General features: G+C 46.9%; 1 protein-coding gene across 1 annotated transcript; it reads right to left on the bottom strand.

Moving 5' to 3' along the window:
* Nucleotides 1–428: 428 nt before the first annotated feature.
* On the bottom strand, nt 429–16,375 carry LOC135806300 (uncharacterized). Its single transcript, XM_065320470.1, has 19 exons — nt 15,640–16,375; nt 13,535–13,612; nt 12,617–12,948; nt 12,311–12,460; nt 11,656–11,901; nt 10,949–11,012; nt 10,521–10,627; nt 8,650–10,019; nt 8,243–8,432; nt 7,969–8,080; nt 7,559–7,604; nt 5,741–5,911; nt 5,159–5,376; nt 4,410–4,463; nt 3,881–3,982; nt 2,946–3,106; nt 2,527–2,636; nt 1,901–2,007; nt 429–1,687 (listed from the first exon to the last, which is right to left on the bottom strand). Exons 1-19 carry the CDS (start codon nt 15,959–15,961, stop codon nt 1,578–1,580), a joined length of 4,050 nt encoding a protein of 1,349 aa, XP_065176542.1. The 5' UTR covers nt 15,962–16,375; the 3' UTR covers nt 429–1,577.
* Between the last annotated feature and the right edge of the window lie 1,531 nt (nt 16,376–17,906).

Genomic DNA, 17,906 nt, shown 5'->3' with positions numbered 1-17,906 from the left:
AATCATAGTATGGCTGTGTGGTGCAAACCTCTAACTAAAGACCACCTGCCACTAAAGACCGCTTTCTCTGGCCCCAAGAGGTGGTCGTTAGTCACAGGTTTTACTATAGTGAAGTCAGTTATTTGCGATAGAGGGGCCGTTCGGGAGATAGACTACTGCAAAAGCCTTACAAAGAGCTAAATCCTGGGTGAGAATCGTTTATACCTTTGGTACAAGTAAACCGGTCAATTTAGGAAATCGCTACAATGATTCGCGGCTCGTTAGAATATTGGCCTTTACAGAATGATTATGCTACCCTGTGTCCAGTCCTGGCTTCTTTGTCAGGATAATCCTGGTGTTGACACATCCTCCGTCAAACGGGGGATTCGTTTGAGACACACAAACACACACACACACACACACACACACACACAGAGCGCCAAGGCGGATGATTTTTGAAACACAGACATTTTTCTTCCAATACTCTTCAGTTGGATGTATGTCACTATAAAACTAATTGAATTTGAAATCTTTGATATCTACTAGAATTTGAAATGAAGAAAATAAAAAATATAAAAGGAGAAGAAGAATTGCTCAAGGTACATGATAACATGAATAATAATACATGGGGAAAGAAAGCAGAGAAGAAAATACTTTCCAGTACTTGACTTTACCAGTCTCAAATGATGTTCTCATCAAGCTACTAAGTGTCAAACATACTTGTACGGGGAAAGCGAAGTGATACGCACCCGGCTACAGCCATACTGGAATGTCACAATATATCCCAGGAGATCAACAAAAAGCAAGTACTAGCAGTACATAACTCTGCTAGGGATCGGCGAACGATTGTAGATAGAATTTGTGTATTCGCAGAGTCGACTTCTTTTCGTTTTAGTTCCGCACTTTTGTGCCATGACGTCTACTAGGGCATACGGGATATGCATAGGCAATACAGGAAAGTAGGGTGTTACACACCAACACAAAACCCACTGTCGGAAATATTTTACTTGCGGATTGATTTACTCCACATCCCTTGCCAATCAACGGGAAGAGGTCGGGGGGGGGGGGCAACCAAGTCTGAAAAACCATAAAGAAGTAGATAATAATATAATATTCGCGGGATCCGCGTCGGCATTGCTTGAATGTTCAGAAACACACAAACTAGCCTTTGCATCTGCAGGCCACCACTATGCCTGTTCACCTTAGTGGCGAATGCAGACCTCACAAGTGAGTCAGGGGAGAGGAGGTGAGTCTCTCAACCAATCGGGCGCGTAACGGCCAGTAGAAGTAGATAGAAAATGTAATTTTGATACTAGTAGTAGATCAAGTCAAGCTGATTTCAACACAATCCTGAATTGATCACCATCCTATGATTCTCTCAACAGGTCTACTCTGAGTTAACGTGAAGGAGCACATCCTAGGTAATGTGTTTACTTGTTGCTACAATGCAATGGGTAAGGGAGTGTGTGTGTGTGTGGGAGGGTGTGTGTGTGGGGGGGGGGGGGGGGGAGGCAAAGAGAAAAAAGGCAACTATTGTAACAGCATGCGGGTGGGACTACTAGGTATACAAGTCAGGCGACTAGCTGCACGCCTGTATCTCACATAGCACTTCGCACAGGTATCCAATTCTGCCCGCGCTGACACCCCTGCACACGGTTCACCACTTTCTGCTGCGTGCGATCAATACCAGTACCGACGTCGATGACCCCTGAAACAGCAACAGAGAGAGGCATGTTTCTCCAGTGTTAGTTGCACATGCGGGGAAAGTGGAGTTGGATATCAGAACGGGTCACGCAGACACACACGCACGCAAGCACGCGCGCGCGGGCAGACACACACACACACGCACACACACATGTGTGTTATAGCACCACTGCCATAGCCTGGATGGTGTCATGCCAAACAGTCTGCGGCGGCATACCTGTGAGTTTGCATCTCCATTTGGCTAGGTCATCCGTTGCCGTCTCGAACATCTCACGCGACACCACTGTTGACGTGTCGTTTCCCATTGTTTGCATTGCCAGCAACCTGAGTAAGCAGAGTAAGACCAGGAGCAATGGGACACATATGAATACACTGGCCAGTCTGACGAATAAAACAAACCTTCACAAAAATAGGCGGCATCTAGGCATTAGAGAAAGTGTTCTCCAGGCTTATCCGCAGCTCAACATACCAAACCACAGCACTGGGGGAATGTTGCTTTTGGTTGTGCATCGCGTATGAGCAGTATCGATATTGGCACCAATTGCACGGAATCTATCCAGGACAGCGCTGAAGGATTGAACCTACTTGCATTACAATAAGACCTCTCTGATCCAATCTTCCTTTATCTGGTTCCCTCATGCGACCAGGTATTTCAAAAAGAATCAGGGTGCGTCCTTGAGTGAATACCGTCGACAGAGTTTACTGTTTTGTCTATTGTCGCACACGCAAGTTACCATGACAGATGTACAGAAGGTGTACATGGTAATCCTCTAAGGTATGCAGCATGGATAGAGTTCTGCTCTGCGGTGCGGGTCAGGTCAACCGCTCAAACACTGCACTCACCGAAGCTTTCTCTCTGACTTGGGCTGCAAGAAGAGGACAATGGGATGCAGATCACACTGCTCCAACAGGTCGATGTAGCCAGCCTGGAACTCCAGTATACAATGTCGACGCTGCATTATCAACAACGACGACGACGACAACAGCAACAACTATTTCTTATTGGCCACAGGCCATCGTGAGACTAAAGATTTGAAGCAACAACAACAACAATGTTGGTTCCACTGTCCACATGCCATGATCACTTTCTAGTTTCTACACAAATCTAGTCAAATGACAAAGGTGTGAAAACAATGTACAGGGTTCTACACGTATGGCAAAAAGCATGTTAGACATACTGATTGCAGCCTGCAATCAGCCTAACATGATTTACAAGTAAAACCTGATCCACAGAAAAAGTATCATGTCATCCATGTACGTACATCATCTCCTGTGATACTCTGCATGGTAAGGCATTGATAACCCGCTGACATACTGCTGCTGCAGTTACTACTGGCGGCAGTGTCTTCCAGCGGTGGACTGCACTTCAATATCGAACGGTTCTCTAGTCCAGCCTTTACCGCAAAACCGCTGGAGAAGAGCTCTGCAACACACAAAAACACCATGCAAACACACACACACACACACACACACACACACACACACACACACACACACACCAGTAGCACTACTTGAATGAGTGCCTGGTGTACACACTCATGTACATACAGTGTACCGGAGCATTACAATTGTAGATCATCTAATACTAGCATCCTTATAATGTACTGCAACACTTTGAGGAATACAATGGGCGCTTTCGATTACACGTTTACACAATTCTGGAATGACCAGAATGAGCGGATTCCGGCCTTGTAAACAAACGACTGGAATTCACAACGCATTTTATTCATGTCATGTCACAAACAAAATTAATGAATCGTAAAAAGAGATCACGTACACCCTCGCGCGCACGTGGACCCAGCATCGGGCACACGCCGGCCAGGGAGGCTCTTCGCGCGCTTGAGTCATGACCAGACCGGTAACACACCGACTGTGCAATTCTGGCGCCAGAATTAGAGAAATTCCGCCCTCTCTTCAGAATTGACGGATTTGACGGAATTGGATAAAATCAATTCTAACGACGGAATTTGTCACTTTTTGTGTAATCAAACTGTGCATCAACAATAACTAATTCTAGAATTAACCGAAATGCGTGTAATCGAAAGCGCCCAATGTAGTACTAGCGTACTAGCAGTGGGATTTGCCTGAAATCATGCCACAGTGCATGGCATGGCGCATATGATCGTATGATTCACGGTTACACTATTATATTGTAAAGCAATTACTTAAAAAAACAGTCGACAGCACGCTGCCTTACCGGGATTAGCACGAAAGAATACTTGTGGGTAATTTTGTAGGAGTTGGTTGACAAAGAACTCCACACACACTCCCAGAAGCAACACCGGACGAGGTCTCTTGACTGCAAGAAACAGAAGAGAGAAACACAAGCACTTCATCTCACATGTACGAACGTGCAGCCAGACACAAAGCAATACTGTCCTGGAATGAAGCATGTGGGTACCTTTCTATGGTCCCTGGATTGAAGCATTTGGGTATATTTCTATGGTCCCGCCGTAGTGATTAATCAAACTCAGAGAAGCATACGTGTATGTGCACCGTTGGTAGAGACATACCAATCGGACAGCCAACACACCCGTCATTGTGCAATAAGGCAGAGTAAGGGATTAGTTTGTCATTCTTACTGCCACATTCACACCCCTGTCCTGTACATTGCCATTGCCGACGGGTTACATGTCCCCTCGTTGTGTGTTCACGCACATGCCTGCACGCACCACGCACTACACACACACTCCCGCAGGTATGTAAGTCACGGTACACATACTTACATGACACAAGCTGAACATTGCTGTATCCTTTAGGGATGTTATCTCTCATTGTCACTACAAGTAGGCACAGACAGACAGACAGACAGACAGACAGACAGACAGACAGACAGACAGACAGACAGACAGACAGACAGACACCAGAACATCTAAGTCCAACACTTCACGTATCAACCAAGAGTTCAGTATCATTCCAAATGTTAGAAATACCATTGAACACAGTTTCCTCACTGCGAATGCAAACCAGCTTGAAACTTTGAACGACAGGACCAACATGCAGCTGTTGCGCATACGGGCAAGGTGAAGGCAAATGCAGCATAGTCTATTCTGATTTCTGACCGTGAACGGCAGGTGGTGTGAGAGACCTCTTGTTTCAATGAGCTCCGCAAAGTGAGGCTGGTGCTTACCTCCTCTCCCCCATTGCCGCTTTGCTTCCCCAGGCAAGTCAACCAATCCCAATTGTACAATTCAGTAATTTCAATCATCGAGATGAATAAAATCTACTACAGTCAACTTCGCTTATAACGACTGCGGATATAACGACAATTCGCGAATAACGACAGAATTTCCATGCCCAGAGCAAAGTCCCATCCAACTGTAATACATATAATGAGACTTCGGGTATAACGACACTTCGCGAATAAAGACACTTTTCTGATGCCCCACCGAGTGTCGTTATAAGCGAAGTTGATTGTAGTCAAATTTAATCTCCAACTTGAGTACAGTACAGTACAGTACAGCACAGTACTAACTTGGAGCTGTAGATGGCAGTGGTACCGCGAGTTGATCCTCTCCGCTAGGGATGCGCTTCAAAAACAGATTCTTCAGCTTGAAGTTGGTTTTCAAGCTTCCTCGGCGCACCGCTGGCTTGGGAGAGGCACCTCGTTGCTGCAAGGGAGGATGCGGGTCATCCATGTCAAGGTCTCGAGACACTTGTGAGCTCCTACGTCGTATCGTCAACGCACTGGCCCTGTCACCAGCAGAGCAAATTCAGAAATACCCACCGGACAGAAGTTCAGATAAAATGGCACTGACAGTAGACATTTCATGATTGTACATGCAGAAAGGAGAATGAAACATTCTACATGCAGTTAGGAGAGTGAAGCAAACTTGAACAGCTTGTCCTAGTACATAGACGGAAGTGCATCACCACATGATACGGAATAATTGATTGATCGATTGATATTTTTTAAAGGATTGACCAAAAAGGCTAAAAGCTGTGGGATCCTATTGAGGAGCTCTCCTGTGGAAGGAAAGATGAGGAAGAGAGGAAAGGGAAATGAATGCCATGTAATTCCTGCACAGCATCATCATGCGGAGTAATTCCTGCTCACCGGTTTTTGCTTGGAACAATGCCGGCGACGGTGGTACGCTGTGCCCCCTTCATCTTGTAGGCAAACCAGGAATCCGTGCGGTCTTCGTGCATGGTGTCCACCACGTGCAGAATGTCTCCACGGCTGATCTCCAGCTCGCCTTCCTCCATGCGTGCATAGTTGAACTCGCACCTGCATCACACCACAACCGTCACCACCACCACCAACAATAAAAAGCAGCATACACAGCAGCAGAAACATCGGCAATAGAACCAGTATACACGGGTTCTCTTTCTCTTTCAACAAAGTGTCCTACATTGATTTTGGAAATGGGAATGAACAGGTACATGTAAAGCTGACACTTTGAAGTAGAAATCAAGTATAACAGCAGTATTCACGAGGTTTCCATGTCAACAATTCAAAATTTAAAAAAAACATATTCTCTTTTTAAAAAGAGCAAGGAACTACAAGCTACGCTATAATGTCCACTAACACCACCAGTTACTAGACAATCAGCTCTTGCGATAACATTACACAACACTGACGGATGGTACTATGTGAAACTGCTTCTTGTTACCGCTGTTTATTGTCCATCTTGAAATTGTCATCGTCGAACAACAGTGCTGTTTTACTGAGGCGTTCGGTTTTGCATGATTCGTGTTCGCATGGCTTCCCCTTTTATTGATCTTCGCATCTTCTGAGCCACACAAGTTGTGTGGAATGTATCTTTGCGTCCTTGAATCATGGTTTGATCGTATTATCCAATGGTCTTGCCAGTATCGTCATCGATATGCATGAACATCCGCCAACGTCCTGCACAGCTGAAACTTTCAGCTCGTGCTGATCTTGGTTGCGCTCACCTTCCCCTCCTTATGTTATTTCTATAACTTAGAACCTTCCAAGTTGGAAGGCTGTTGGAGTGCGCATCCAAGATGCGCTAGAGCTGTTAGCCAGTTAGTTGTAGAACGTCAGTACCGTCAGTCAATGTCATGCAATTTTATCGCATGAGCTGATTGTTTAGTAACTAGTGGTGTTAGTGGACATTATCTCGTAGCTTGTAGTTTTAAAATAGCAATGAAAAATATCAATTGTGCACTCATATCATAACCATGTATAAAACAATCAATTCCAGAACGTAACCGCTTAAGCGCTAGCTGCTGCATTCTCACGCTTCTTTTCATATTATTCTAGCTATATAACTGGTTGTTTTAGTCATTCTTACTACCGTAAAATACCGTTGATCCGCCCCCTCTCTAATTCCCGCCCCCTGTCGATTTTCTCCTTGTGAAGCGACTTCGCCGTATACAACGAAATACGATGTTGAACCGACGCATGCACTGCTGTACACAATACTTGCCAATCCAGGATCAAAATGTGCACAATTCAGCACATTGAGTCTGATCCTCTACGTTGTTGTACATCGTACTGCACTTGACAGCCTTGATCTAATTCCCGCCCCCTGCCGAAAACCCAGCTGGGAAGCGACATGGCGTGGGGGCGGATCAACGGTACTTTACGGTATGTGACGATGTTCCACTGATGATAGTCACGAGAAAACGTTCTGGAATTGTTTCATTTTTTAAATTGTTTTATACATGGTTATGATATGAGTGCACAATTGATACTTTTCATTGCTATTTTACGACTGTTGTCTCCTCGTCGGTTATTTAAGCTTGTAGTTTCTTGGTCTTTTTTTCTTCTTTTCTATAAATTAATCCTTGGCTCTCCATCCGAATCCATTCTATTTGTTAAATTATTCATGAGGTGTCGACGTCCGTGCCTAGACACATAGCACTCTAGATTTCGTCCTAATTGGCGTCATAATTATATACTCCATACCTGACATAGAAGTTGTCCCGAGCTCCCTCTGCCAATTTCCTCAGCCCTGTACAAAAACATGAATGCACAGTAGGACCAATACACAGTGAATACACATTGAGAAAGTTTGAACAAAAGGAGGGGGTGGGGTGCTAATGGACCGGGCCAGTTGCAAATAAGTCTTCAATTCCTTGATTACGCTATTGGACCTTGGCCAACAACTACCAGAAAAAAGACAGCAAATTAAATAGCTCTTAAAGATTTCAAGAAGACAGAAACTAGAGAGATAACCAATCATGAGCCCCATGCAAGTCGGGTGTCCGGCACAATGTGACATCAGCCCGCATCGAAATGCAAACTTCTGCCTGCTTGGTTGACATTGATGCTTCCTTTATGTCTCCGGATCCCTCTAACTTCTTAGAAGTTCTTACCTGGCAAGTCATGGTCGACAATGAAGGCCAGGGAGCTGCCGTACACCAGCGAACACTGTATGAGGAAGTGGCAGTGCTCAAATGTAGCATTCTCTACATTTTCACCACCAATCTGTGAAGTTGGGCACAAAACAGGAGAGTCGATCATGAGTTTGCTTTCTCAAAGCCACTGGGTGTTGTTGTTGCAGGCGATGTTTGTCCAGCCATAAGCCTTCTATATATGTACACTATCAGAGGCCATATGGTATCCCAGTTGACAGATAAATGTACTTACATACACAATCCGATCACCGACTACCAGACCATCTTCTGACATCCATGCCGGCGTCGAAGAGACAAAGACACCGTTGCCCCGACCTCCTCGGATACTGAACCCATCCAAAGTAGATTCTTCTGAACTGCGATTAAGAATCACCTCCCTGCTACTCGATGAGCCAACGCTTCTATTCGTACCGGGCTCGTATCTATCATGCAAACATGGGAGAGGAGGGAAGAGAGAGAGAGAGAGAGAGAGAGAGAGAGAGAGAGAAAGAGAACCAGTTTTACTCAATAGGAATTCCTGGGTGACCAGCTCATGACACACAACCAATGATTAACACATGATTCATGCGGAGCAATGCCACATAGACGTATTCCTGCATGGAGATAGTTCCTACACCCGCTGTCAGCAGCCCCTCTCACCTTGAAGTTAGCTTGTTGAGCACTTCCCGAGGAGCGCGTAATTTTATTGGTGTGACCTCACGTTGAGTAAGATTGGCACCGTTCACTGTTATTTCAGGCTTCATTGGAACAGTACTTCTCCCACCATCTGTGGAGTGCAGCAGCTCAATCGCAGGAATAGTGATGTCTTGCGGTGGATTGCGTACCGTCAGCCGCGAAGACTCCGTTCCTAGAACACTAGTGGATGCAGTTGTTACACTGCTGCTGCTTGGTATGCTGTCCAGTGGACCATTAATAGGACGAACAAACGGTATTTCCATCTCCATGCCACTGGTTTCTGACCCACTACTGGATTCACCAGCACCAGTATCTCGGTGACGAGGGGCAGGCTGCTGCGGAATGGGAGACACCGTTCTCAGATTCAGCTGAGTAGGATCGCTGGGTTTGGATATTACGCGTGGCAGTGAATCGGTACTGCGGGCAATTCGCTTGTGTGCTGCGGCTGCGTGCGGGTCAATGAAGCGAGGTGGGATGCCAGTGCTTGTACCGTGGCGTATTCGCGGTTTGTGATACGTTGGTATCTGCTCGTGCGGACCCAGGTCAGGCACGCTGGTGTAGTGGTTCAGTTGCAGTGGGTGGCGCGGACTATCCCGCGCGCCGAAGTGAGGTGCGTCTGACGAGTTGAGCAAAACCGGCTTAGCCAAGACTTCCTGGTGGCGTTGACTGTCTGATGCTGACATGTGTCTTATCAGTGGCTGATGGGACGTAGTACCAGGTACGGTCGTCAAAGATTGATATGGTTGAAGGGGGTGATTGGCAGTACGAGTGTGTGCATCGTTTGGACTTCCACCTGGCATTGGTTGCGTTGCTACTCCTGCCGGCATTCTAGCCGGGCTGAACGATCGCTGTTTGTTGGCCATGGCGGCAACGACGGGTCCTGTCAAGAAAGCAAACTGTCGGTCGCCAGCGCTGGCCTGGTGGTTGGCAGGGTGGTTATTGGCAGGGTGTAAGTGAGACGCATGGTAGTAATTTGGCAAGGAATGGTTGCCACGGAAGCCATTGTCATGCATGGAGTGGAAAGACTTGACGGAGAGACCAGAATTGTGTGAGCAGAGAGATTGCTGGCCAACACTACCACTACCTGCTAGTGAGCTTCTGTCCACTGGGTAGCCATCTTGAGAGACAGCACCACCTATAGAGGCACCCACCGGTGATGGATACGACACTGGAGTTCTAAAAGGGATGACAGTGGAGGATGGCAGCGGAGGGAGATTGGATAAATACAGCTTGGGCACAAGCATATAGCGCTGTACGACCAAGTTCAACTTGCGACGGCAGCCACGCACCATTTCACCGATAGTCGTCAAGTTTGAAGTTGAGACGCCATTGATCTGGAGAACAACAACGACGACGACCACAACAACAACAACAACAACAACAACAACAACAACAACAACAACAACAACAACAACAACAACAACAACAACAACAACAACAACAACAACAACAACAACAACAACAACAACAACAACAACAACAACAACAAAAACACCAACACCAACACCCACAACGACAACGACAACGACAACAACAACAACAACAACAACAACAACAACAACAACAACAACAACAACAGCAGCAGCAGCAGCAGCAGCAGCAGCAGCAACAACAACAGCAACAACAGCACAAAATAAGTCTAAATCCACTGAATACCATAGGCAGCAGGCAAGTCAATAATAACCACCAGTGACCTGCCTTGTGTCTTGATTCTGTTCCCGAAGTAAGCATCATCACAACTGGAGCGCGTGCGCTAACAATGACTTATAACTTTGCTTGAAGAACGTACATCACTGCAATTCAAGATCAGAAGTTCACCATACCAGCCTTTTTACCTCAATGAGACGATCGCCCACGGCTACGCGGCCATCCATTGCGGCACTGTAGCCAGGGGCCAGTCCATGCACAAATACACCAGTGTCAAACGTGATTCCCGGCTCAACTGTGACAACACACGCACAAACGGTGAAACGGACAAACTGTTAAGTGCTTGGTCACCCATACGGCAATCACCAGTTGATACATGCAGAGATTATATTCACCATCTCAAGTATCCAAGAGCAAAGGTCTTCTGCTCTGGAAAGCAAGGCTGGGAAGCACAACACAAAAGCCTATCGGTATCCAATAAAGTATCATGTATGTGAACGTCATTCCACCAGAATACATAGCAACGTAGATCATAGCGCTTGCGCAAGCTCGCCTTGTTCTGAAAATGTTGATCGTCCAGCCCACACCACTGTCTGCGTTGTACTTATTTACTTACCATCCTGTACGTTGAGTGTGATCTCCATTTCACATGGATAGACGCAGACGCCAGAGTGAGACAGCTGCCAAGAGTGGAGATAAATAAGAACAGAACGAATGCCTCCATCCAGCCACAGTATAACCATCACTTAGGTGTTGGTAGTGCAATTTAAATCATTGAAGCTAGCAGTGCTTGTCTCTGAGTGCTCATGAACAGGAAAGCATATACATGTACCTAGGGACTTGCCAACAAGCAAGACTTACCTAAGCAGTGGTTATCTCAGTATTATCTCTAGTCTGTACCATGAGTGACCAGCATGAGCTGCCTGATGCAGGGGCATAGCCGCCGCCGCCCCCCCCCTTTAGGGGGGGGGGGGGGGGGTTGCACGGCTGCATATGTGTAGGATGGCTGGGGAATGTCATACATAGTCATTATGTACATGCTAAATCTAGGTCGACATTTTTAGGGGGGGGGGGGTGTCCCGCCCTGATTGCCCCATGAGGGCTACGCACCAGTGATGTGTTATTGTTGTTGTCCATACCAATAATGCCTCAACTGCAAACTTGAGTTTGCAGCATGACACAAATCACCAGACACACCGCTCAAGTTCCAGTGCTACGCCGCCATTCCTTGCCTAGTGAGCATGGATTTATACCCCCCCCCCCCCTCAACTAAAAGCCCCAATCATGGCCACCATACATAATCTGAACCGTGGCACTGCTCACATCACTGCTTCCACCTCTTTCGTGCACGCCCGAGTCTCCAGTACTGCTTAGCAAACGGCTACGGATCTGCAGGCGGCCGTCCTTGACTTCATACGGTATCGACCTGTCCAGTTCGTGCCTGAGCTGGGCCAGCATCTCTTTCTGTCGGATGATGTCCTGTTGGGCTTGTAATAACATCGCCTCTTGAACACCAAAGTCCTGGAGCCGAGATCGGCCGCGGTCAAGTTCTGTCTCGTAGAAATCCATCTGTGTAGAGACACAGCGAAGGGGTGCACACAATATGTGTATACTATACATGTAATTGTAACTGCGAACCGATGATCAGCCATGCTTGCAAGCAGGGTTGCAGTTACGTGTTGAAATTCAAACGCATTAATGCAGCGTCGGTATATGCTGCGTGCTGTCTACTAATAGAACCTGTACTTGCTTCACACAGTTTGAACCTTCTCAAGTGGATGTTTGTGCTTAGTCCCGGCTTCCACCCTTCAGCTAAGTCTGCAACACAGCAACGGTTACGTGTCCACCGCATACGCACAGTTCTAGAGCGAATGTAAAACGGGTGACAGGCCAACAATATGGAAGTCTGACTTGAGGCTAGCAGTGGATTCTATAATACTATCTACTCGAGTACGTACATCACCTCAATACAGCTTACTTGTTTCTTCATCTGCTCTCGAGTTTCCTGGTGGCTGCGTTGCAGTCCCGATAGCATCTTATGCACCGCCTGGTTTTCTTCAGTGGCCGCTCTTCCTTGATCCCTATAGAGGTCCTTTTGCTGAATTGCTTCATCACGGTCAACAATGGTCTGATGGAAACATACACACACACACAGCCAGTAGCAGAAACACCATGAAGGCATGAACCAAAGCAAAGCACAATGTACATGAAATTGCACGTACAAGAACTTTGTGATGCAAGGCAAGGTAAGTTGCAAACATAGAGCTAAGATGTTAGCTAGTACCTTGGCCAGTTGATCTCTTAGCAGTCTTAGCTCACTCTTCAGTGGTTCCGAGCCATATTTCATTGCTGTGATCTGCTCTTCCAGTTGGTAGCGGCGAGCAGTGGTGGCCTCCACCTCAGCGAGTGCTTCTTTGCGCTCCGCTCGAGCAGCATTCCTTTCCTGGGTAAGCTGCTCAATCTGCTGCAGCAAGTCTGCATTGCCTTGCTCGGTGGGAAGGTTGGCAGCACTAGCACCAATAGCAGTAGAGGATGTAGCACCCACAGAATGAGGTCCCACATTATTGGGTGTCGGTGATACCTGATCTGCACCGGGTGGACCAGCGACACTGTGGCCTGGTTAACATAGAGCATGAGGGGACACAGACTCAATAACCAGTCGCAGAGAGGTCTAAGCATAAAAATGACTACGTCACACAGTAGTTGTCAAATTTCTTTTATCGTGGCAGCCTGTCTACAAGTGTATTCGTATTGAAAACTAGCTGCTTGAGGTTTGGTGGTGATGCCGTGAGAGAGAGAGAGAGAGAGGGGGGGGGGGGGCATGCATGCCCGCACACACGTGTGTGTGTGTGTGTGTGTGTGTGTGTGTGTGTGTGTGTATAGTCAGAGCAAAGCGCAAGTACCATGGTCTGGATACGAAGATGAGGCTACCGGAGCTAGGTGCATCGCACACCAATGAGGTTTGGGTATGTCATGGCTATTACTTGTTTTGTTTTTTTAGCTACACCAGCACTGTACCCTTGCCTGATTGACGGCAGTGATACCTTTAAACGCAGATCAGCTGTACACGGTTGATCTCCGTGGTGGTAACATGATATACAGGCATGAACAGTCTAGCCTTGACTTTGCTGCAGTGCTGTCGTCCTGCACCGAAATATCGCTAACTCTTCTGGCTCTAGGAAGTCCAGTCAGCAAACCTTACTTCTTCCAGACGAGCTGTGCTTCTTGAAAGAGTGGGTACGAGATGCGACGGAAGGCTGTGCCTTTGGTACAGTCAAACCTGGACCAGGTAGCCAAAACCAATTTTATGAAAACACACACACAAACATGCATGTACACACAAACACACACACACACACGCACACACACACACACGCACATACACACACACACACGCACATACACACACCATGTACCATGTATACGCCCATCGCAAGAGAAGCACGCAAATCTGCAAATGCACTGGATGTGCACCCACAGATTTTCTCTTATAGCAACGATAGCGAACAGGATCTGAATGAGACAGATCAAGACTTGCGCCAGATAACTGTCTAATCCACACAACTGGCGAAGCCATGTGAATCGACCACCAATGCACACCTGGTCTACACCACACAGAGTACATCGGCATAAAACGGCCAAGACAGTTAGTTACCTATGCACACCCTACACTTGCTGGGGTAACCAGTATAGACAGCAAGCTGCTTTGATAGAAGCAGACACTAGATGCACTGGTACCTTGAAGTGAAATTGGAGTTACTTTACCAACCAGTCTCGGCTACTACTACTACACACACACGCACGCACGCACGCACGCACGCACACACACACACACCTCAGACCTCAGACATGCCCATCGTGGAAGCGATGATAGCGAACACTGAGCTATGTTAGACATAGCAACTTGTGCTGGGATTACACCATTCCACAACTTTCAAGGCTGATGAATTGACCGCCATTATTTTTAGCCTGGTATCCACCACACAGCTGTTTGAAGTGACTTGTTCTGGCCAGTGAATCCCTATTTTTCATTTTTCCATTTTTTTTCTACACACACCACACCACATACTCCACACACACACACACACACACACACACACACACACACACACACACACACACACACATACACACACACACACACACACACACACGCACATGCATGCCGCACGCACGCACACACATGCAGCCAACTCTGAGCTTGCCAGTACAGCCTGGTCATGCGTGCGGTGTACTTTGAACTTTGTGAACTTTGGATAATAATGCCTTGCTAACTTCGAACTACCAGCAGGAATCCCACACATGTTCTATGTAGCCAGTAGGTCTATTTCGTGGTACTAATAGAGTGCACATGTCCAGGCTGAGGCCGGTTCCAATTATCGTACATTGCTATAATACTAGTATGCGGGAATCGTATCATACAGTGACTGAAATCGGTCTGGCAAAGGATTTCTAATTTAGCGATAGTCAACCCTGCGAATAACAACCTTCGATCGTACAGAAGAAAAGTGTCGTTCTATGTGAGTTGTCGTTATTCGCTAGGCTGAGAGTATGCAGCTGAATGGTCACTAGGTCCAAAGATTGTGTCACTATTCGTGAGTTTTTGTTTTACCCGGGGCCGTTATTCACGAGGTTGACTGTACATTAGGGGTGAAACGGTTCCATGTTTTTCATGTTCGGGTACCCGAATGCCAGCATTGTTTTCCACGGTTCGGGTATCAGTTCCATGCACTCTTTTCTCCACACCGACAAAATGCGTTCACGATAATTATTTTTTAGAAAAAAAAATTTTTACGAGCAAGAATGAGACATCGGAGAGTCCAAGTGCGAAGAAGATATGACCAGAGAACTCTTTGGAAGAGTGGGGATCGCAAGGCATTTAAAATCTTGAGTAGACTTGACGTGTACATGATTGTATTTGAACAAAAACGAGATTTTTTCGAGTTTCTGTTCGAAATTCGACGGAACGGGTACCCGATTCTTTTCAGCTGGCGGTTCCAAAACCGGTTCCTTATCCGAACCGTTTCACCTACTACTGTACATGTACATGTATGCTCCAAGTAAACCATATTCGAACAATATTATCAAGATTCCACCTGTACTGCAAAGATGTTTTTATCGGATTATGTAACTGCTGTTCCGGAGCACGTGCAGAAATCGGTGATCGGACTTCCTCCGCACTGCCATAGTGTCCTGCTGACTCCCGCAACATATGTCGTGTACTTCGAAGTAGTGTTTTACATGATACGAACGACATTTAGTGTGTGTGTGTGTGTGTGTGTGTGGGAGGAGAGTCGGTTCGCTTACCAGCCAGAGCATTCTCTCCAAGCTTCGCGCCGATGGTAGGGTAGATCTTAGCGTGCAACGGTGGGGCATGTTTAGCTATGCCATTCCAGAGTGGTATCCAATGTTCGCGTGTGTCCCTGGCCAGCAGTATTTTTAGAAGAGATTCGGACTGGTAATACGTGGGTCCAGCCGATTTTATCATCTCACACTCGACTGCATTGAGGACTTCACGGGTTTTGAGCCACTCAAGCAGCTCCCCAATCCGCTCCTGTGATAGACCGTTGACCAGCTCCTCCTGGCATTCTTGCATGAACTGATGCAAGGCTTCATCTTCGTTGTTCATGGCACTGACTCTGCTCCACGCTATCCGGAATTACTTCTATTCAGGAGACTGCAAAGGTTATTTTTCAAACTAACAGTAGCCGCTAAATGCACCAGCATTGTTTCTCCCATCGATCCCAAAAGTGGTTATCCCACCGACGCCCGTCTCTCGCCTTCAGGATCTCGGAGGGTAGTGGTAGATCTCACACAATAATCATGTACAGTCCCCAGCATTGCTACTAAAAGTCTTTCATGCACAGTGAGATGTGTCTACTTCAAGAAGTCATTGATCCCGATGACGGATGTGCAGGCGCTACGCACGTAGCCCCGACTACTGTAGTCTGCCCTTCGACTGCAGCACCTTTTTCGTGCCATGCGACCTAAACAAGCCTTGACAAGGAAATCCTGTCGTGCCCGCTCGATGTGTGCTGTGTCGCAGCTTCTAACCGTAACGACCTAAGCCTAGGGCCGGCTTGGCTACGGATAGGGAAGGCGAACCAAGTCCAAGGTCAAGGAACGGATAGTGTGACTGTGAGTCATTCCGAATTTTTGTAGACACTCATGCCATGGCTCAGCTAGCTCAAACGAGCATGCACCGTCAGTCTGGCACGCTGCACGTGCGAACTAGCTGTACCTGCGTCATCACTGACATCAGAAAACACTTACAGGCTTTTTTAGTTTTACCGGGGAGTAGTCGTCGCCTCCCTGGTTTTTACTGCACTCCCGATCCAGTCACACTTCTTCAACTACAGCCAGTAGATCTACTCACTGTACTCGTAACAGGTAAGTAACTAGTATTAGTATAGTAACAGCTCACGTCTTGACACTGCCGGCACCGCAGTGCACAGTGCCCGCACTGGGGCACTGGTCTTCCCGCGTCCTCCCTTTGCGTGCTGACTTCTGGGGTCGTCGCTGTCTCACTCTCACTCAGTGCTTTGCTTGGCCAGTTCGCCCTCATCATCGGCTCAAGCAAGTCAGTTCCGTGAGTGGACGGAAGTGATATTCTTAGGTTGGTCTTCTTAGGTTGCCGGGTCTTCTTAATCTTATGACTACAGTCAACTTCGCTTATAACGACACTCAGCGGGGCATCAGAAAAGTGTCCTTATTGGCGAAGTGTCGTTATACCCGAAGTCTCATTATAATTATGTATTATAGTTGGATGGGACTTTGCTCTGGGCATGGAAATTCTGTCGTTATTCGCGAATTGTCGTTATATCCGCAGTCGTTATTAGCGAAGTTGACTGTACATAATCATTGTGGATGTTTTTTTGTAAATTAATTTTCCCGTTGGCAAGTAGATGCTATACAGTCAACTTCGCTTATAACGACATTCGGCAGGGCATCAAAAAAGTGTCCTTATTCGCGAAGTGTCGTTATACCCGAAGTCTCATTATATGTATTACAGTTGGATGGAACTTTGCTCTGGGCATGGACATTCTGTCGTTATTCGCGAATTGTCGTTATATCCGCAGTCGTTATTAGCGAAGTTGACTGTAGTATAGAGTAACCAGCTACACATAATCATTAGTACACCTACAAAGACCCTGGTACAGTACACCCACAGTCACGAGGGGTTAGTTGCCAGTGAACGCTAGCACTAGTTTGTATCATCATGAGACACTACTCACTTGCGCAGACCGTGTACAGTCAGTGTACCAGGCTACTAGCTGCTACATAAGTCATAGTCCCGGCTTCATTTTCTTATTCAGGCAGCTCATGATCCGGACCATAGCACCGGGGTTTCAGATGGTCTGGCCAAATGGGATACTGCACCGAAAATGAACATTGTTGATGTGAAAACCAAGTTTTGCATCGGTAGGTCAACTTTTTTCAAGGTCCGACCATGGCCTGGCTGGCCGGACCCGGGCCTGACCGGCCGGACTGGATACTACGGCCCTATCATGTACTGTGACAGTGTCTGAGAAGCCTTGGTTTGATGGAGCTGGAGTGAAGGACCAGATCCAGAA

This window comes from Sycon ciliatum, chromosome 1, assembly GCF_964019385.1.
Source record: "Sycon ciliatum chromosome 1, ocSycCili1.1, whole genome shotgun sequence".
Classification (NCBI taxonomy): Eukaryota; Metazoa; Porifera; class Calcarea; order Leucosolenida; family Sycettidae; genus Sycon; species Sycon ciliatum.
The sequence above is the reverse complement of the archived record's forward strand: the minus strand, read 5'-3'. Positions and strand labels throughout refer to the sequence as shown.

What these genes read in the sequence shown, in the direction of transcription:
- LOC135806300 (XM_065320470.1), bottom strand. Translation starts at nt 15,961, where the DNA reads ATGAACAACGAAGATGAAGCCTTGCATCAGTTCATGCAAGAATGCCAG. An exon ending in TAAGAGATCAACTGGCCAAG is followed by an intron (nt 12,461 to 12,616) that starts GTACTAGCTAAC and finishes TGTTTCCATCAG; the next exon opens with ACCATTGTTGACCGTGATGA. An exon ending in GAGAGCAGATGAAGAAACAA is followed by an intron (nt 11,902 to 12,310) that starts GTAAGCTGTATT and finishes GTCTCTACACAG; the next exon opens with ATGGATTTCTACGAGACAGA.